General features: G+C 42.4%; 1 protein-coding gene across 1 annotated transcript; it reads left to right on the top strand.

Moving 5' to 3' along the window:
* Positions 1-11,353: 11,353 nt before the first annotated feature.
* Vamp3 (vesicle associated membrane protein 3) lies at positions 11,354-19,373 on the top strand. The gene is made up of 5 exons (XM_076861372.1): positions 11,354-11,426; positions 13,381-13,462; positions 16,843-17,001; positions 18,020-18,071; positions 18,836-19,373. Coding segments are annotated over exons 1-5 (312 nt in total). The 5' UTR covers positions 11,354-11,424; the 3' UTR covers positions 18,853-19,373.
* Positions 19,374-21,512: the final 2,139 nt, after the last annotated feature.

Here is a 21,512-nt window from a genome sequence, read left to right as displayed (position 1 = left end):
GGTCCAAGAAACAAAGCCAGGAGGAACATCAAAAGGGGTCCTGTTGATGGGTAGTAATCAACATCCAGTTCTAAATTTTTGACCATGATTTCCTTGACTCTTGACAATTGCTGCATATCCTAAAGGCACAATCTGCTTCTTTCTTTGCTGCTTCTCTCTATCCCAGAGGGGTTTACATAAAAACAGCATTCTTCCTCAGGGAAGGGACAATCTCCCCTTTTCAGCAGTTAATAGATCAAGTCTTCTCCGGTTTGGGAGACTGGTTGCTGCTGTTGAATCTCTGGTTCTGGAGAGTAATTATGCTTTTTGCTATTTCCTCTATCAGAGAGATCTTTAGACAGACCCCGAAAATAGGAGAGGGAGGTCGATAGTCCTCCTCTCCCTGTGCCCACTCCAGCAGTTACTCCCAATCCCCCAGCACAGGAATTAGTTGTCCAACTGGTTGAGCTCCAGTGGATGCTGTTAAATGTGTGAGTGGAGATTGATCATTAGGGGCTATATCTATGTTTAGAGCTAGATGTGTGCATGTCCCCATCTGCTTGGTCAGTGGCCACTAGGAAGAATTTGTTCCACATAGGAAGAAGATTCCTGGTGTTTCTATAAAGAAACTAGTTTTGATTGTGAACACATGGGTTTTCTATTTCCAAATCCCCATGTGAATAGGGTTTCAGCTAATGTAGCCCCAGTCAGAGGATGGAAGGGACTATAGGACTGGTCGGGGGCTGCTTCCAACGCCTGTTTTTTGTTTGATTGGTTGATTAGTTGTTTGTTTGTTTTGTTTTGTTTTCCCCAACATATCAATGAGAATTCATTCAGTTCAGGGCTGGGGCTGGGGCTCAGCGGTAGTGCACTTGCCTGGCATGTGTGAGGCCCTGGGTTCAATTCTTAGCACCACATATAAATAAATAAATAAAATAAAGGTCTAGCAACCACTACAAAAAAAATATATATATATATATATATATATATATATATATATATATATATATATATATTTTTTTTTTTTTTTTTTTTTTTTTTTTTTTTTTTTAAAGAATACATTCAGTTGAGCTTTTGTAACTGGGGATTAGTAAGCATTCTGAAAGGGTTGGGTTGGAGCAAGTCTTCAGGGGAAGATGCTTGTGCAAGCAGAGGTCTATTTTGACAGTAGCCTACATTTTTATTTAACAATTGGTCCTTTTTCAAGGATGGTTTCCACAAGAACCTTACTGGTTGTTTAAAGGGGGTGTATTGAGCTACTGTGTAATTGGCGTGGTTGTTTGAGGGAGAAGCTACCAGGTTATGATTATGAAAGTGGTCTTTTGACTCACCCAAGTCATGCCCAGGACTCTGTTTCTTCTGGATACAAAGGGGGCACCTGGAACTTGAGTCTCATTGGGGTTGTAATAGGCTCATGTGGGTTGCATAGCAGGTGAGATGAGGTCTTGGGTTATTTTAATAGATGGAGGAACTGAATCACCTTCCAGTTATTGTTTTTTAGTGATGTCTGTCATTTTTATGTTGTATAAATCACCTAAGGTCATTAGCTGGAACGAATGGCCACCTGGATACTTAGTGTAGAGAGTCATTATGCTGCTAGCCCATGGTCAGGCATAGATGGCCAGGGCTCTAGTACCTGTAGAGCTGGGGTACAGGTCTACCCAGCAGCCCTCGGCCAACCCAAGGTTAGATTGATTTAAAATATGCTGGGGAAGGTTTAAAGTTTTAAACAGGTCTGTGGACCCAAAGATTCTCCCAGAGGCCAACGTGAGCCAATTACTGGCCATGGGTGAGGGTCATTTCCAGGATACAGATTCCTGCACCTTGATTAGAAAGTTTTGTGGTCAGAGTTCTGGAAACAATTAACAAATTTGGTTACAGACAAACAAAACACTTATTACATTAGTGATTAATGTACTGACCTAGCCCTTGGGTAGCTGTCTCCTGAAGATAGCTTGAGGTCCTCAATTGGCTCACCGGACCAGGTCTTCAAAGTCTTTTTTCAAATCTTGTTCTGATTCTGGAAGAGTCAGAGCAATCTTTACTGTTGAGAGATATACCCAACTGCTTATTTTACCAGTTTAACAGCTGTGGAGGTGCTCAGGATTACTTAGGTTTTAACTGGTCTTCCAGAAAGCCTTCCTCCCGGTTTCAACTACAACTTGTTCCCCTTGATATACGCATAGAGCATGTCTACCAGGAGCTGGAAGAAGCCAGCCACCTATGGTCTGAATGGCCATTGGAATTCCCCTAGGTTTGCAAGATATTTGGTGAGCTGAGTGATCTCAGGATCTACCCCAAGGTCTTTAGATAGGAAAAGACGTCCATGTAGTATTTTATAGGGGCTTACATTTGGTTTTGTTCTAGGTACATTCTGGATTCTCATGGGAGCAATAGGTAGCATAGTTACCCAGGTTTTGGAAGTTTCCTGACAAGACTTGTAGGAGGTGAGAGAAACAGGAAGAGTATGAAATCATAGGATGGGCTTCATGCCCACCAGAGAGCGGGGGGTGTCTCTCACAGAATGTACCCACTATGCCCTTGTATGGCCACAGGATTGGGATGGATCGATGTTTTTTCCTATGTGCCTATGATGTTGAGCTTTGTCTTGAGTTCAGCACAGGCTAATTCTGACTGTGGCTCACAACCAGATTATTCTGTCACAGGAGCCTTCCAGCAGCAGATGCCCGAATGGCTCTTAAGTGAGGCCTCATACCCAAGGCACATCATCGTCAACAACCCAGGAACTTAGGAGAAAATGGTAGGAGGCATAAATGTATTAAAAGAAAACAGATACCCAGGACAAACTCAGAGGATCCCAAGGAGCCAGGGTAGGGCCCCAGCAGAGAGGCTGAGCCACACTAGGTCTGGTGAAGTCACAGGATCCCCACCCCCAGGAGCCTTCTGATCCCTAGCTTGCAGGTTAGTCTGAGTGTGGATCCATGGGACAGCCTCAGAAATAAGTCCGGAGAGAACTGGGGCCAAGTGGTGCTTTAGGACCCCCTCCCGTACCTCCTGGCCAGCTGCAAAAGGTGGCATAGAACCTTGTGAGAGATAAAAAGCCTGTGGTCCATCTGCAGACCACAGAATTCAACTTTACATGTGAAATGACTTGGGGTGTAAGAAAGGCAGCTCGGGGGAGAGCAGGCAGTTAATGTCAGCAAAGATAACCAGGCCAGAAACTGACCTCAGATGGACGCATCAGCAAACTTGTTGGGGGGCGGGGGGCGTCACTTTCTGGATAGAAAATGGCCACTGGTTACAGAGGGGCTCTGAGGTTTGTATGTCACAATGAGAGTGAATTAATCATTGGACACTAAAGCAGGACTCGTTGATTTGGGCAATCAGGGAAAAAAAGTTGTAAAAAGTCAGAAACTTATTGTTACTGGGAAGTGATGAAAGCTCAGATCGAGGCGGGGGTTCCCTGTGTGTCTTGTCCTCTGGGACCCACTGTCACCCAGAGCTCCACAGTCAGCGATGGGAAAGGGTGAAAGTCAGTGGCCCAGTGCTCTGTCCCTTCAGGACTCATTACTACTGGGACGGTTCCTGTTTGCCTTTCTTTTTCTCCCTCCCCCTGTTTTCCCTGGTCTGTCTTGGGGACACTACTTTCCATGATCCTTCAGTTAATACCAGGGTGAAAATTCACAGCCCCTTGACAAACAGGAGGTGAGAAGGAGGGGGCCTGACCGGCCAACAAAAAGAAAACTGTACTTGCCAGAAGGCACTCAACCCAAGGGGACTTTCCAGCCAAGAGAACAAAGGGAGCTTGAAGGGAAGAGGAACGGGAGAGATGGGTGAGTGAGAAATGAAAGGCGAGACCAGGTGGAGATACCACAGAGCTGACCAACAAAGGCCATCTCTTCAGACTGGAAAGGGGCAAAACAGGCTTGGGTTCCAGGACTTTTATGGGCCAGGCTCAGGAGTCAGAGCTGAGAGGGTCCTAACGCGGGCGGTTAGGGGTTGGGTTGGTGTGAGGGAGCAGTGAGCCTTTCTCAGAAAGGCCCTTGGGTGGGACATCAACCCTTTTTCCTTAAAATGGCCACTGTCACTTAAGATGGCCGTCCAGATGCTAAGCAAGGACCTTATAGAGGTGGGGACTACGGAAGGTCTATTTCTTTAAGTAACCAAAAGGAGACCGTAAAACCTAGGTGACCTTTGGAATATTGTGAATCCTCAGCCAATGAGGACCTGCGGAGGGATCCTGAGCTCTAGGGAGCAAACCACTGGTCTGGGGGTCCCTGACCTCTAGGTACCTAATCTTGCAAGACTGTCTTTAAAGCAGAGCCTTGCTTCTTGCTGTTACTTGTGTCTCTTAGTCCAGTCTTTGGGCTTGGACAGGTGAGCGTGTTTCTCACAACTTGGGGGCTCTTCCAGGATCTCTGGCTCTTCCAGGATCTCCAGGGGAGACTCATCCCACCCCACTTTGAGTGTCTCACTCTGCCTGGATGCCCCACCCCCACGCCTCCCCCAGAGGCCACAGAAATACCTGAGACTGTTTTGGAGGACAGTGAAAGCAATGCTTTCAAAGGGGCAGGAAAGGCAGGCACCTGGGAATCAGGCAGCTTCATTAGCTAAGGGAGGAAAACTGGTTATTGGGAGTTGTTCCTGGTGACACTGCCTCTCGCCTTGGGTTAATCTCTGCAGCCTTGGTGGTTGGGAATTTTGAGGTGGAATGTGTGTAACTGAGATGTCTCCCGGTCCCCAGTGAGTGCCGAGTCCTGATCCACGGTTCTGTTCTCCTTCAAGGGAAATGTCTGGAGACGATGAAACAAGAGCTTGGGGTTTACCAGAAACCTCCCATAAGAGGGTTTGAGCAAATGGGTGTGCCAAAAATCCCCAATAAGGGGGATTGAGCCCAAGGAGGGCAGGGAGTTAAATACAAAAGAGGAAACTCAGTTACAGGAACCCACCAAAAATGGGGGGAAAGGGAAGATAAATGGAAAGATCCCATATGTACAAGTCTTCTTTTCCTTTGAAGAGTTCTAAGCAGGGAAAAACAACGATGATGGTGGGAGTGAATCTGCCCCCCTGGAGGACAAGTGGCACCTAAACCTTTAGTGCAACATCCCCCATGGCTAACAGACTTTACTCCCAATGTTCCCAACTGCACAGACCCTTTTAATGTCTGGGTCATATTGTAAACATCTGTGACAGTCTCCTTTTTAATTTCTAAAGGGTCAATTTACTTTGGTAAGAGTGAAGAGATCACTAAAATTGCTAAACTACGTGTTTTTCTAGTTGGCCAGCTAATACAAAAAAATTAGTTTCTATAAAATGTTTATAGAGCAATCAATGTTCATGGGTTTTTCTTTGGCAGGAATAACGAATTTAAAGTGTTAACTAAGTTTGTCTGATACCTTGGTTTTCATGGGTAGCAGAAGTTTAAAATGGGCAAATTAAATTTAACATAAATGGGATAAACATTTATGAATGTGTTTGTTAGGGGAGAAATCTGATAATTTGCAAAGTTAAAATGCTAAAACAACTGCTAAGTTTAAATTTAAGTTCTCTTTTAACCTCTTAAATTCCATAAGGTAACATAATTGGGCATATTAAATATGTTTTTATAAGTTGGTAAATGGAAAACAGTTTAAAGGGTGCTTCTGGGCCTAAACTAACAGCAAGATTACTAGAAGTTAAAATTCTAATAGGTGTAATTCTATATGCAGAGAATAAAAAGTTTCAGCTGATTTTGATTAAAGTACTGTAAAAAGAGTAAAGTATTTCATCTTATTAAAAAGGAGAAATTCAGAAATTTCCTAGTTTTGACTACTTTCAGAATGTAAATTTAAGAAAGAGTCAACAGGGGCTGGGGTTGTGGCTCAGTGGTAGAATGCTTGCCTAGCACACTTGAGGCACTGGGTTCGATCCTCAGCACCACATAAAAATGAAATAAAGATATGTGTCCGCCTACAACTAAAAAATAAATATTTAAAAAAAAAAAGAAAGAGTCAACAACCGGAAGAAGTGAGATATAAAAAGTCATAGGTAGGGTAATGTATGTTCTAGATGAGAAAGTATTTTGTATGAAAATGGAATATTTTTGTGCTGAAGTCCAAGATGAAAGAGGACAAATCTAAGAATGTAAACAAGTTGTAGACTAAGTAAATTTCAAAGGAGGTAAATCTCAAAAATTTTGTGTATGTGATTGAGTTGGCTATTATTACGTCAGTCAGTAAAAAATATTTAAAGGGTTTTCTAAGGTCATATATTTTTAAAAAATTTTTTAGTTGCCAATGGACCTTTATTTTATTTATTGATATGAACCCAGTGCCTCACTTATGCTAGGCAAGTGCTCTGCCACTGAGCCACCACCCCAGACCCCTAAGGTCATATTTTAATGCACTGATATGAAACAAAGTCTAAAACATTGATATTTTCTATTAAGATAATTTCTTATGTCTGTTAGATTTTATTACTTAGGGAAACTAAATTTTAAAGGAATTAGGATTTGTACCATTTAAAAAGTCTTTTAAATGATTGCTTTATAACTGAGTAAACAACTGCTATTTTAGGTTATTATAGTCTATTTTACACCCTAAATATATGTGACTAGAGGTACAGCTGAGAGCTGAGGGGAACACTTTTCCAAACTGGTGTTCTCCAAACCAAAATTGTCAATAGTGGTAGTCTTTTTTAGACTTATAAAAAAATAGAAAATTTAATTGGAGATTTATTTATGTCATTTAATGTTTTGTAACTAGATAAAGGTAACCTGTTATCAATAAGTTTTATATAGAATTTTGGGTTTCTTTTTAATTTAGAATAGAAATTTTTTTTAATAATATTTATTTTTTAGTATTTGGCGGACACAACATCTTTGTCTGTATGTGGTGCCGAGGATCGAACCTGGGCCGCAAACATGCCAGGCATGGTGCACTACCGCTTGAGCCACATCCCCAGCCCTAGGATAGAAATTTAAATGTATTTTTGGAAGACAATAAGGAGAGCCTAATTTGTTTAAAGGCTGACAATATGAAACATGGAAGCATTCTGCCACTTTTTTTCCATAAAAAGAAAGGAGCTCTCTTACCTTCTGTTTTGATTCACATTTCAGATATGATGTTATATGTTTTAATGATATTCATATGGACTCAGTAAACTATACAAGTACTTTGTAAAATGATATTTAAGAAAGAGGCAAAGACCAACTTCAGAAATAAATCACTTTACCTAAGATTTGTTAAGAGCCCCACCTCACCTGAGATAAAGCTTTGCCTCTCACCCTACTTCATGTTAGATGGCTCCAAAGCAGGGTAGACTTAAGCTCATTTTAGGTTATGTTCAAAAGATGATTTTTATTGCAAAGATTACTGCAATCTCCAAAATAAACAAGGGATATACTACAAAACTAAGTAACAGTTTGAGCAAATTATAAAACATATGTAAGTTTGTCAGACAGTTTTTTTTAAATGTAAAATTTGTAAAGGGTTTTATACGTGATTGAGTTGATAAATGTATGTGTCTTTGTGGAGGCAAAATAGATACCAAAGTGTTATTATAGAAGTTATATTTCTTGCTTCAAAGCTATTATACAAACTGAATATGTTTTTGATTTTGTTATTATTTTGTATTTTCCTTATATAACTTTATAACTTTTCCCATTAGTGTTTTAAAGAAATACTCTTTCTAACAAAACAACCTGACTTAATTTGAGATAATAAGCTATCACCTACAGGACAGAATTGGATATAAGGCAGACTTCTATAATACAAACCCCAGTTAAATGGAAGTGTTAACTATAAAATTATAGATATTAGTTACTGGTGAAACTGGCCTGCTGGATATTTAAAACCAAAACTTGGAAAGCAGAGTCAAGGGAGTAAAAGGGCGAAGGAAAAACCAGTCAATATTTTGGCCCTTGCCCTCTAAGGTCAGCCAGGACCCAAGGGGTCAGCCTGACCCCTCTAAGGAGCCAACTCTGATGAGTCAACTGAACCTCCTGATCAGGGAGATTAACAGGACCCTAGATAACAGGAAGCCAATCAGTGCACATCTGCAAAGAGGAGGTTCATTGGACAGGGAAATGTCCCATGTGCTTCCAAGGGAAGCCACATGTGGGTCGCAAGACCTTGACCACTCCTGGTGGATGGCACAACTGGTAGAGGAAAGCTAAAGGAGCCAAGAGGCTTCTCACACATTCCCAAGAGTAGATAAGAACAGGATCAATTTTGACCAACTTGGTCTTTTTTCTTTTCTTTTTTTTTTTTTTTTTGGTACCAGGGATTAAACCAGAGGTGATTAACCACTGAGCCACATTCTCAGCCCTTTTTTTATATTTTATTTAGAGACAAGATTTCACTAAGTTGCTTAGGGCCTCACTAATTTGTTGGGGCTGGCTTTGAACTCATGATCCTCCTGCTTCAGCTTCCCAAGTGACTGGGATTACAGGCATGCACCACCATGCCCAGTCATACATGGGAGTTTAAGAGAAAAGACAATTTTTTTTTAATGAAAATAGAGATGTATATTTGTGTCAGTTCTCCCAAAAGGAAGTAAACTGGGAGATTATAAAGAAAGGGTTTTTATACAGGACTGCCTGATAAATCTCACAAGAAGCTTTGTCAGAGTCACAAGTTTGTTCTGAGTCTATTTAAGACCTATAAGTCTTCCTAACATCCTTACATAAGTGGACTTATTTTATTTTCTTCCCCTTCTGGTATGATTATCTAGCCCTGATGTTTATCATGAGCTGGTTTATGGCTCCCTTACTTGGGAAAAACTACAGATTTCCCTACCATGGAAACTAAAGGTCAGTTTCTAAGAACATATATCCTGGCCATATTCTCCACTTTATCATCCCTCAGGTTAAAGAGACTCTGCTCAGACTCCTCCTCTGAAGTTCACAGTTGCTCGCGTATAGTCTAGTAACTTGGTTTTAATCAAGACTTAGAGAGAAGACATGCTTCTGCCAAGCTGGAAGGGAACTGACCAAGTGCTCCTGCCTGGGATGGCTGTCTGAACTGCTAAAAAGTCCACTCATTACCATGGGTGGTTTCCACCTCAAACAGTGAATATGGGTAGGACTGGTGACAGTACCAAAAGGCACAAGAACAAAATGAAAATGAAACCAAGGGATATAAAAAGAGAAATAGGGGATCTGAGAAATAAAAAGTCCAGTGGTCCATTTTTCAGAATACAATATATTTTACATGTAAAATGACTTAGGATGTCAGTGTAACAGGGATTCACTTGATACTTTGACTATATTCTTTGTGGCTTTGAAACTTATTTTTTTTTCTTTTCCCCAATCTTCTTTTCCCTGAACTTCTCCCAATTTCATTTTCTCTGAATCACCTCTATAAAAGCCCCCTGTGAATGGGCAGAATCATAGTCTTTGGGACAGTAGTCCCTGCGTTTCTCCTTTCTTGTAAAGCAATAAACCTTCTTTTCCTTTTTTCTCAAAACTGTGTCCTTGTTATTGGTTTGGCATCAGGGACAAGGAAAAAGCTTTCAGCAACATAAGAAAGATGGCTGGCAAAGCCTGTCTCAAATAAAATACAAAGTAGGGCTGGGGATGTGGCTCAGTGGTCTAGTGCCTCTGAGTTCAATCCCTGGTATCCCCCCCCCCCCTCGCAAAAAAAAAAAAGACAGCTGGAGGAGAATGTAGAATGAAAAGTGAAAGCAGTTAACACTGGAGTGTAAAAATTCACAACCCCTTGACAAAGAGTAGGTGAGAAGGAAGGGGCCTGCCTGACCAACAGAGATAAAGTATGTATGTGCCAAAAGGCACTCAATCCAAGGGTATTGAGAATGAAGGGAGGTGGGGACAACTCAAAATATATTTCTTTAAATAACCCAAAAGGAGACAGTAAAACCTAGGTGACAATTGGAAAGATTGTGTATACTATAGTACTCAACCAAGGAAGACCTGGGGGAGGGACTATGCACTCTAGGGTATAAAACACTAGTTGTACCCACTCTGGGGCTGTCTGACACCAGGCACCTGATCTTGCAAGAACTTCATTTAAGCAGAGCCTTGCTTTTTGCTGTTGCTTGTGCCTCTTCGTCCAGTCTTTGGGCATGGATAGGCAAGGTTGTTTCTCACACATGTTGAACAAAGAATTGGGCAAGAGGCAGGGGCGAAGCAGCCAGAGGAGGTTTATTAAAAGCAAAAGTTCACTCCCTAAAGCAGAGTGGGCTTCAGGGAGAGCATGGCTCAAGCAAGCCCTAGTGTCTGAACCAGTCTCGTCCTGTGTTGGTCTGCTGCCTCCCTGCAAGCCTGAGACCCTAGTTTGTTTGTACCTTTTGGTAACTTTATTTTCATCTAATTAGAATATATAACTAGTGGCAGTGTTGCTGAAAGCTTGGTCCTTGTCCCTGATGCCAATCCAATAAAAGGACACAATTTGAGAAAAATAAAAAAGAAGGTTCATTGCTTTGCTAGCAAAGAAGGAACACAAGGACTTCTGTCCCAGAGGTTAAGATTCTGCCCCTCGGCAGGAACAGGTGACTCAAAGGCTACAGTCCATGTGTTCTCTGTCTGGAGTTGTAATGCACTTGTTAATTTGGAAGATAGTCTTTTCTGAGATTTTCTGGTACCATCCCCAAAGTCCTGATTACTTTGTTCCTATGGCGGGTGTGTACTCAGGGCAGATAACTCCGCCTAGGATGAGGAAGAAAGGCCACCCTGTTTCCCCTGAGATTAGGTAGGGGGAAGGGGAGAGGAGGAGACAGAAACATGGCCATTTCAAAAGTAAGTCGCAGTGGCAGAGCAGCGAGGGTTGTATTCAAAGCATAAAGTGGGCCACTGTCACAGCAGGAGTTGCCCTGGTAATGGGACAAATCCGGAAGAGGAAAACAGCAATCCAGTGGTCCCACTGCAGACTCCTCTCCTGGTCCTGTGCTCCGGGTGGCATTTTTCTTGTATCCTGCCTGTCACACGGATACAAGATAAACTTCTAGCCCAAAGAGCGGGAACCTCGTCCGACCCAAGCTGTGAAGATGCCTCCAAAGGATTCCCTACTTCATTGTAACCACTTTCTTCGAAAAGCGCAGGGTCTCCGCAGGACCACTAGGTTCACCTGGGACGCTAAGGCGAAGCACGGACGCGGTCGCTGATGTCTCCACCGGAGAAACTGCCCGGACGCCCCGCGCTTGCCTCACATCCCCGTTCCTGCGCCTAAGGCACCTTGGGCGGGCGCCCTGCAGACCAGGAGGGAGGGACGCCACGGCGGTGCGGGCCGGCGCCGGAGACTCCGCACCCGGACTCAGCACCCGCTTGGCACCCGGCACCCGGCCGCGCAGGCCCGCAGGACGCGGGGCGGGGCCAGGCAGGGGCGGCTCCCTTCGGTCGTCCTCGGCCCGCCCACTTCCGGCGCGCCCCCGGCGGCCGACGCGCCCCGCCCACCCGCGCCCGGAGACGTCACCGGCGCGCCGCCCCGCCCACCTCCCCGGCCTCCTCAGCCCGCTGCGCAGCTCCGCGGACCCTCGCCCGCCGCCAAAATGTGAGTGACGCGCCGCGACGCCGGCGGCTTCGGGCCCCGCAGGCGGCGGCCGGCGCCAGGGTCCCCCGCACCGTCCGGGGGTGGCCGTCCGCCGCACGGACGCGGGCCGAGGCCGGGCGGGCTTCCGCGGCACGCCCGGGGCCTGGGGGTGGGCGGCGGCCCCGGGGCCGGCCGCAGACGGGTCGGGACGTCCAGTGGCGCCGCCGGTCCCCCGGGGCGCCCCGCGGCCGTCGGGCGGGGCGGCCGCGCTTCCCGGAGGAAGCGGCGGCCCCACCCGCACTCTGGCTCCTTCCCCGAGGTCCGCAGGAGGCCGGCGACGACTGCCCTCGCCCGGGAGCGCCCGCTCCCCGCCCGGCCGCCGCTGGGCTGCGGAAGTGCAAGCGAAAGGACTTGGGCCCCGTCGTGAGGCCGCTGCGGCCAGAGCAGACCAGCAGCTCGTGAGGGCCCGGGAGCCCTGGAGAGACCACGGGACCGCGGGCCTTCGCCCTGGGCTTGAGCAAAAGCCGCCTTGCACTGGCCCCTAAATAGTCGGTGTTTCCACTGGGAACGTTCAGAGAATCACGAGGACCCAGTATTTCCCTCCAGCCTGCCCAGTGGTCACCTACAGAGGAAGCCCAAGCGCAGCACTTGGAGTGTACCTGTCCAGGTTGCTGTGCCAGAAAAGGGGAGAGCTACCTCTGAGGAATTAGGACCTGGCTCTCTGCAGCCAGCTATGTTGATTTCCAAACCTCACTCCTCTCATCTGTAAAATGGGGGTAACAGAGTATCTCCTTGAGAGTTATGAGGATCAAGGAGGAAGTACCTGGACAGGGCTTACGCAGCTCCTGAGTCCAGTCCTTATCTATTACCACACCCTAAACTCTTTGAGGGCAGCACTCAGATCTGCTGTGTCCCCTGGTTCCTGGTTATTGACACAATGTAGATTGGAAATAACTGTTGAGTCAGTGAATCCTTGATTGTTGTGTAGCAAGGCCCGTACTAGGTACTGTCTTGGATACAGAGAAGAGAATTCTGAGACCAGGAACCTGTGCTCTATTAGGGTAGGCAAGACTTTATATATATTTAAAAATCATGTATATACAGAGCAATCAAAGTGATGCCAGCCAAGTAATGGAGGCAATAAGGACTTCAAAGCTGGAGTGATTATAAAGATCTGCATGGGGAAAAATGAAACATTTGATGAAGATTGTAAGAAAAAAAAATGAGTACCTTTCTAAGACAGCATAGCTTCAATTCATCCATTCATACCACCCCATCTCTATCTCAGTGTTCCTGATCTTGTTTCTGTAAATGGTTCTATTTTTTCGTAATGAAAAAGGGCCATTCTGTAATTGTTCATAACTATAAGTTAGTTTTTTTCCTACTTTTTAAAATTTATGTGTGTCTTTGCTACAGTAAAAAAATCTGGAGAATATTGAGTGGATTTAAGCAGATATGTGCTTTAAAACAAGTAAAAAATAATTAGAGCCAGGCTCAGTGGCACACACCTGTAATTCCAGCAGCTCCAGAGGCTGAGGCAGGAGGATCTAGAGTCCAAAGCCAGCAAAAGCGAGATGCTAAGCATCTCAGTGAGACCCTGTCTCTAGATAAAATACAAAATAGGGCTGGAAATGTGACTCAGTGGTTGAGTGCCCCTGAGTTCAATCCCCAGTACCAAAATAAGTAAATAAAACAATTAGAAAAAAAAGTGTACCTATCTTGGGATCAGGCACTTCAGTGACACAAAGAAGATACTATTAAACCTTCATTTTCGACCCTTATCACTTTATAATGTGGGACAATTTTGGGAATTAAGAAGGATATTAAGAATCCTTGTTCATTATTGCAGTACAAGTTTATTTTTGTTTTTGTTTCTTACTTTGCTTTAGTTCTGAATCTGGACTGGAGTCTTTGTGTTTACAGAAATGTCTGTGGAATCATAATGTGTATGTGCTTGTTTCTTTGTACATTTCAGGTCTGCAGGTGCGCCTGCAGGTTCCAGTGCTGCCACTGGCAGTAATCGGAGAATTCAACAGACACAAAATCAAGTAGATGAGGTATTGTTCTAAAATTCTAAAATATGAATCTTAGACAGATTTTTAGACAAATTTGGAAACACTCTGGAAATAATTCTGCTTAGGAAAAAAAATCAAAAGTGTGAATATAGCAGAACTGGGGACATGTGGGAAATGTACGCCTTGTGTTTTAAATTGATGAGTCAGCGATAAACATGGGGCCACGGGAAATGTGTAGTTAATTCATTAGGAATTAGAAATATTTTGGAATAAACTGAGTTGTTTTTGGGTTCTGCCCTAAAAAAAAAAAAAAAAAAAAAGTGTGAATATAAAGTAAATTTTAACTGTAGCAAAAATCTGCCCCCTGATGTTCTAGAAGCCCTGATCTAAGCAGAGGTCAGACTTTGCTGTTTTTATGTTGATTTTTCTGCCCCCAAATCATATACCCAAAACACAAACATTTGGTAACATTTTCCAAGAATTGATTTATAAAATAGGGTAATGAAAAATTTAAGGATCAAGTTTACAGATTGCTCAAGCAAGGAACAAGTCCTTCAGATCATTTTTTTTTTTTTAGAATGCCTTGTCTTATAGCCTGTCTTAACAAGTTTCTCAGCCTGAGCAAGTCTGTAGAGTTCTTCTCTGACAGTTACCATTGAATGCACACAGAAGGTGGATGTTGACGAACGGCTCTAGCCCAACTGATCTATATTTATAGAATTCTTGAGTTAGAAGACCTTCACTATAATGAAGGACCCCATGAAGATGGTGTGAGGAGTTGTCTCATAATTCCATGTTCCTAAAAGCTGTCACTGTCCAACAAAAATATCTTGGTCTTTCTGCATTTAGTTCCCTTAAAAAGTACAGTTAAAGTTAAGTTGGATATATTGTTAAATCATACAATAATGTCTTGATTTGATGGTTTATGAACTTAATTCTGAAACTTTTAGATTTTCACCTGAAACTTTTGTTTACTTACAAAATCAAATTGCATTTATTTTTTTAACCAAAGTAATTATAAGGAAAGATTTTTCCCCCTTTTCTATGGAGGTGAAATTCACTTAACACATAATCAGTCATTTTAAAGTATTTAGTGTATTCATTGTGTTGACAGCCATCACCTCTTCTAGTTTCAGAATACTTTCATCAGCCCTGAAAATACTCCTAACCATTTAGTAATCACTCCCCATTCCCCCTTTCTCCCATTCCTTGGTAACTTCTCATCTGCTTTCTGTTTCTATGGATGTGCCTATTAAATCGTTAAAAGAAACATAAAACATGTGGCCTTTTATGTCTGTTTTTTTTTACTTAATATGTTTTCAACATTAATCCAAGTTGATAGATGTATCAGTACCTTTCCTTTTCCTGGCTGAGTAATATTCCATTGTGTTTTATGCCACTGTTTGTTGATTTATCCATCAGTTAATGTTTGAGTTGCTTCCACCTCTTAGTCTCATGACTTGTACTTATATGAGTGTTTAAGAACAAGATTTTGATTAGACATAGTTTTCATTTCTCTTAAGTGTCTACCTAGGAGTGGCCTTACCGTTATGGTAATTCTATATTTGACTTTTTGAGGAACTACCAAACTGTTACCCAGTGGCTGCACCATTTTATTTCCCATCAGCAGTGCCCCAGGGTTCCTGTTTCTCTATTTCCCTGATAGCATTTGTTTTCTCTGTTTTGGAATAGAGCCATTCTTGTGGGTGTGCAGTGGTTTTGATTTGCATGAGTAAATGATTAGCGATATTGAACATCTTTTCATGTGCTTATAGGGTTGTTGCATATCTTTGAAGAAGGGGTTATTTTTGATTGGGTTGTCTGTCTTTTTGTTTTTAACTAGTAAAAATACTTTATGTATCCTGGATCTTAAGCCATTTTTAGATATATGATTGCAAATATTTCCTTCATTACATGGATTGACTTACATTCTTGATAACATACTTTGATGTAAAAGAAGTTTTTAATATTTATCAAGCCCAGTTTATTAGTGATCTTTTTGTTGTTGTTGTTGTTGTTGTTGCTTTTACTTTTGGTATCAAACTAAAGAATTCAGGCCCAAATCTGAAGTCATGAAGATTACCCTTATTTTTCCTCCTAAGAGTTTTATAGTTTTAGCTTTTACATTGAGGTCATTGATCTGCTTTGGGTTGGTTTTTGTGTGAGGGGAAGTAGGGGTGCAGATTCATTCTTTGGCGTGTGGCTAACTGGTTGTTCCAGCACTATTTACTGAAAATACTATTCCTTTCTTCACTGGATGGTCTTGACACCCCCCCCCCCCCCCCCCCGCCCCAAAAGTCAGTTGGCCATTTGGGCTGGGGTATAGCTCAGTGGTAGAGTTTACCTTGCATTGTATGCACAAGGCCCTGGGTTCCATCCCTAGCACAAGGGGGCAGGGGGAAATGGTTGAGTTGATTTGTGATTTTCTGATTTCTGGACTCTCGATCTATTCCATTGGTCTTTGTCCTTATGCCAGTACCACAGTTTGGATTACTGTAGGTTTGTAGTGGGTTTTAAATTTGGAGATGTGAATCCTCCAACCTTATTCAGCTGTTTTCCATATCATTTTGCCTGTTCAAGTCTCCCTACAATTAATATGGAAGAAAGTCACTGTGATTGGAATAGCATTAGGATTTTTCTGAGAGGAGGGAAAAAATGACAATCAGGATTGCGTTGACTCAGGGTCACTTTGGGGAGGACTGCCACCCTCACAGTTTGACAATATTAAGTTTGAATGTTTGAACCTGGGATATCTTCCCATTTAAGCTGCTCTTTACTCTCTCTTAGTAGAGATTTTTAGTTTTCATTCTGTAAGTCTTTCACCTCCTTGATTAGATGTATTCTTAGGTATTTTATTCTTTTGAATGCTGTTGTAAAGGCAGTTGTTTCCTTAATTTCCTTTTCAGATTGCTCATTGCTTGCATATAGAAACACAGCTGATTTGTACGTTGATCTTAGACTCTGCAACTTGGCTGAATTATTAAGGCTAGTAGCTTTTGTGGATTCTGTGGGATTTTTGCGTATCTATACAATCACCTATAGATGGAAATAGTTGTACTCGTCCTTCCCAACTTGGATGCTTTTTCTTTTCTTGACTAACTGGTCTGGCCAGGACTTTAGTACAGTGTTGAATAGCAGTAGTGCAAGTAAGTATCCTTTCCCTCTTTCTGATCTTAGAAGGAAAGCTGTCAGCCTCTCACCATTGAGAATGATACTAATTGTGGGGAAGTTCCCTTCTATCCTTAGTTTATGAATGGTTTTATCATGAAAGATTAGGGCCCATTTTTTTTTTTTTTTTTTTAATGAAGTTTGGCTCAAAGTTATAAAGTGATGATCTGGAAAACAGTGTGCCAATAAATTTCATTTGGATTTTGGTTCCCCCATTCCTTTATATGTAACTTACTGTGATCACATTGGTTTAGGTTGTGGACATAATGAGAGTCAACGTGGACAAGGTGCTAGAAAGAGATCAGAAGCTCTCTGAGCTGGACGACCGTGCAGATGCGTTGCAGGCAGGAGCTTCTCAATTTGAGACAAGTGCTGCCAAGTTGAAGAGAAAATATTGGTGGAAGAATTGCAAGGTAACTCTCTTAACTGATCTTTCCATTAAGCCCCCTTTCCATTCTCAAAGGATTACAAATGCTGGACTTTCATGAACCTAGGATGTGGGTTTGATTTTGTACGCATGAACATTTGGATCTAAAATAAGCATCCCTTCTACTCACCCATAAGTAGGACTCCCAGGTTCTGTGGCTAATCTTAAGAGACATGTAAAACAAGATTGTCCCAAAGCAATCACAGACAGAAGCCCCTTCTGACCTGAGCCGTTCAGAACCATGAACACAGACTAAGAGGAGAAGGCTGGCCTTGGTGGTCAGTTTGCAGGTAGTTCTGTGAATGGCTCCAAGGTCAAGGGAAAGAAATGCATGGTCAACTGGGGACTGGAGTTGTGGCTCAGTGGTAGAGCGCTTGCCTCACATGTGTGAGACACTGGGTTTAATTCCAAGCACCGCATATAAATAAATGAATAAAATAAAGGTCCATTAACAGAAGATGAGAAAACAGCCACACAGAGTGCATGGCCTGAAGCAGATTTTACATAGTTAGTAAACAAACGTGCCATGATCAGATCCCACACACAACCAGTCCTCTCTGCGAAGTTGAGAAGTGACACCTTGAGATACCTGGACAGGGGTTAGTAGCCCTTCCTTATCTGGAAAATGTGTATACACAAGCAGATGCCTTTCTAGGGGCCACAGATCATTGGAACATATTTTTATTTTATTTTTTTAATTTTTAATTTTTTATATTTATTTTTTAGTTGGACACATATCTTTATTTATTTATTTTTATGTGATGCTGCGGATTGAACCCAGGGCCTCGCACATGCTAGGTGAGCGCTCTACCGCTGAGCCACAACCCCAGCCCAGGAACGTATTTTTAAAAGCAAGTAAATAACCTTCAAGTCCTAATTGAGAATATTAAATTCAGACTTTAGAAATTATGAATTGCTCCCAGCTGTGGTGCACCTCACATGATGCTCTTCAGCAAGCACTCCTGGTCTGTTGAAGTGTGAAATGGACATGTGTTTTGTTGCAGATGTGGGCAATAGGGATCAGCGTTCTGGTCATTATCGTCATCATCATCATTGGTGAGTTACTCTGTGTTCCCAGATGATTGTGTGCAGGTAAAGAACAGAATTCCCCTCTGAATGTTAGCTCAGTCCAAGGGTTTTATGAATTTCCTTAGCGAATGTTTTAATACTTGAGTTTTGTATAATTAAAATTCAAGATTTTTTACATTGATCCTTTGAGGTTAGGGAAAATTTATTCATCTCTATTAACTGGCTTTTCTTTCTGAATATATTTTTTATTTTCTATTTCCTTTTATTGTGATGTAATGATTAAAAGCATGGACTGCCTCTGATCCACCCTGGCTCCACCACCATCCAGCTCTGTGGTCTTAGACAAGCAATTTAATGTCTCAGGACCTTAGTTTCCTCATGTGTAAAATAGGGATAATAATGGTACTTAGCTTGTTTGTTAGGAGGACAAATCTAATTAAATATATGCAAAGTGCATAGGATGGTACCCAGTATATAATTTAAAAAATAGTTATATAAATATCACAACTCTTACTGTCATTACTATTACATATAATATTGGAAGAACTCATTGCCACTTTTGGACCAGTATCTGGGAACTAGAAAAGTGTGTTTTCCATTTGTTGCTTACGTGGATGCTGGTGGATGTTTCCTTTCAATGAGAATGGGTGTGGTGGCTTGGTTGCTTTGTGCTCTAGTCTCCAGCCCTCTGTAGCCTGTAGAAAATTAGATCGCAGTCCCTGCTCATTCTGGATTTTCTCTGAAAGACTAAACTGCCCTTCTCCTCGTCTTTGAATCTCCCCTCATCTTAGTATGGAGCGTCTCTTAATGAAGAACAGGTGGAACTCAACCCTGCTGTCCAGGAAACCTCTTCAAGACTTTCGACTTAGAACCTACTACATTATCCAGCTTACCTACTGTTATTTCCAAAATGATTATTTTTGTTAGTTCAAGTTTGGTTTCCAGGCTGTGTGCCTTGTTTTTTATTATGCACTCCAAACCAGAGGGCCAGCTTGCCCCGTTTTGCACAGTACCTTTACAGATTTACCTATGAGCAACAGAGGACATCTGGACTCCAGAGTACTGTATCTAGACTTAACGTTGTCACTAATTCATTGCCATTGATTCCAGTTAAGGGAATCCATTCCAAGTTCTTTCTCCTGTCATTTGACATTATCTTCAGAGCCACATTTTAAATCTTTGGGTAATCAGATTTCCAACTTGTGCCTTCCAGGAAAAACACTACTGCCTAATACTGATCTGTGACAATAACATGCTGTGCCTTATTTTGATACCTTTCTGGTTCCTTGTAACCGTCTTCTTTTTGTAAGCAGTACTGACTCTTGCTGTATTTAAAATAAGATGCTGGTAAAGAATTTTTGCTCTTTCATTAGATATGAAGATGTTTATTTTCTTGTTATTGTTATATATATCACTTGCTAAAATATTAATTAGAAATAACCCCTTTAAAAAGTTTTTATAGAACTATGAACATGACCAAAGTTCCTAGTTTGCCAAAAAGTTAAATATGAATAAATTTTCCTTAAGTCTGTCCCTGACAGATAAATTCAGAAAAGTGCCAAATGGAATTCAAGGTGTCCTTCAAAAGGAGAATGGTAATGTTGTGTGTGGACCTTCCACACCCTGAGCACTGCCGTGTCTCTGAAACGCTGTAGATGGGGCCCATCCCTTCTGCTTCAGCCTTTTGCAGTGGGGTTGAGAGGGGAGCAAGGCTCTCATTGTTTCATCTCACACTTGTAAACAAAGAGTTTTCCCAGCTTCTTGCAAACCATCAGCTGTGGGCTCTATTGTCTTTCTAATAATTGAGCAACAGTTTTGTAGCCCTTTAAGTAAGACCACCTGTGCAGTTGATCATTACCTAATCCAGTCCTCAGAGGTGATAGTTTTTTGAAGTTTGTTTCCTATTTTTATTCATATTCTGCTTCTTAAATCAGTCTTCTAAATTATGGTTGTGATGAGGCATTGGTTAGCGGTGGGTGACTCTTCACAAAGGATAGCTAGCCAAGATGCCTGCTTTCTTCAGTGACAAACTGCACAGGATGTTGCTGTGGAAATAGCTATTCTCATCTGAGAGACTTTTTGTTACATACATTAGACTTAACATGAGGGTATGTGGCTTAAAGGTGGGAATTCCAGTGTGAATGAAAGCAGGTTAGGAGGAACTGAGAGAGAAAAACACATGAGCTTTATTGCTCTGTGGCCCACTTTTACTAGAATGTTCTAAAATGCTTTGTTTACATGCTAGTATGACTTTACAAAGCAGCAACAGCTGAGCTGCACCAGGAACTGGTTCCATTTCTTTATATCTGTTTCCCTGATATCACTGAGATGATTTAATGTTGGAGACATGCCTTGCAGTATGCCCAGCCATGAGAAAGCAGCTGTTGGTTTAGAGACATCTGCACACCCTCAGCACAGGGTCCCTGGCTGGGTCTGATTCTGAATCCTTGGTGCTCACCCTTCAGCCTTAATACGCAGTCCCATGTAACTCACTGGCTCTGGCATTAACCTAGGAATACCTCGCTTGTATTTGTGCATTTAGATGGGAACTCACGCGCTATAATGACCTGAATAAAGTGTTTATAAATATGACTCTGGCTCCTGTGTTCCTTAGCAATAGCTTTGCCTGGTCCAAGTACTGAAAATGGCATTCCTTGTGCCACTTCCTCCCTCTCCCTTACACACTGCACTTTCTCTTCTTTCCCATCCGTACCCTTCCAGGACACACTCTTTTCTGGTACCTTAGTTTCCCCAAACCAGAGTGGGTAGAAGCATACCACTCCCCTTTGAAAAGTGCCTTTCAGCATTGAGTGGGGAGCTGGCTTTCACACAGTTACCAAAAGGTTCAGGATTTGGCTTTGGGGTTTTTAAATATGTTCTTTCAGAAGTGATGTGCAGAGCTGACTCTATATATGGAGAATTAGGTAGACCCTGACATGCGTAGAGTAGATAAGCTTGGAAGGGTGAGGGACATCTCCAAACACACTCTTGTATTTTGCCACCTGTATTTCCCCCTTCCCTTATATTTACTTCCAAGTCTTACTCTTTAGCAACTAGGAAACATATAGCCCTTGTGAAGTAAAACTTTGCCTATATTAACAGATCCAAATACATTCCTGTATTACAAGCCCCACCATGATCTAGCCCTAACTTTCCCATCTTGATTCACACCATTCTGGGCCTCTCTTCTCCAGGCAAAGCTTACTGCCTTCCTGTTTTTTTCAACAGCAGAAGTTTCCCTGTCCAGGTCTGTGGTCTATTCTGCTCTGTTGGGCCTCCTTCCCCAGCCCCAAGGCCTACTTCTATCATCACCAGGGTTCCAATTCCACATCACCTGGCTAAAGTGCCTTTCACCTCCACCTATCTCAGGTATACCCCATCTCATTAGCTTGTTTTATACACAGCACCTAGTGCTTTCTGAACTTCCTTTATTGGAGTAGTTCATGCTTGATGTCTTTCTCAAAATGT

This window comes from Callospermophilus lateralis, chromosome 7 (assembly GCF_048772815.1).
Source record: "Callospermophilus lateralis isolate mCalLat2 chromosome 7, mCalLat2.hap1, whole genome shotgun sequence".
Lineage (NCBI taxonomy): Eukaryota > Metazoa > Chordata > Mammalia > Rodentia > Sciuridae > Callospermophilus > Callospermophilus lateralis.
The sequence above is the reverse complement of the archived record's forward strand: the minus strand, read 5'-3'. Positions and strand labels throughout refer to the sequence as shown.

Coding starts and splice junctions, on each gene's coding strand:
- Vamp3 (XM_076861372.1), top strand. Junction 13,463..16,842: donor CACAAAATCAAGTAGATGAG/GTATTGTTCTAA, acceptor ACATTGGTTTAG/GTTGTGGACATAATGAGAGT. Junction 17,002..18,019: donor ATTGGTGGAAGAATTGCAAG/GTAACTCTCTTA, acceptor GTTTTGTTGCAG/ATGTGGGCAATAGGGATCAG.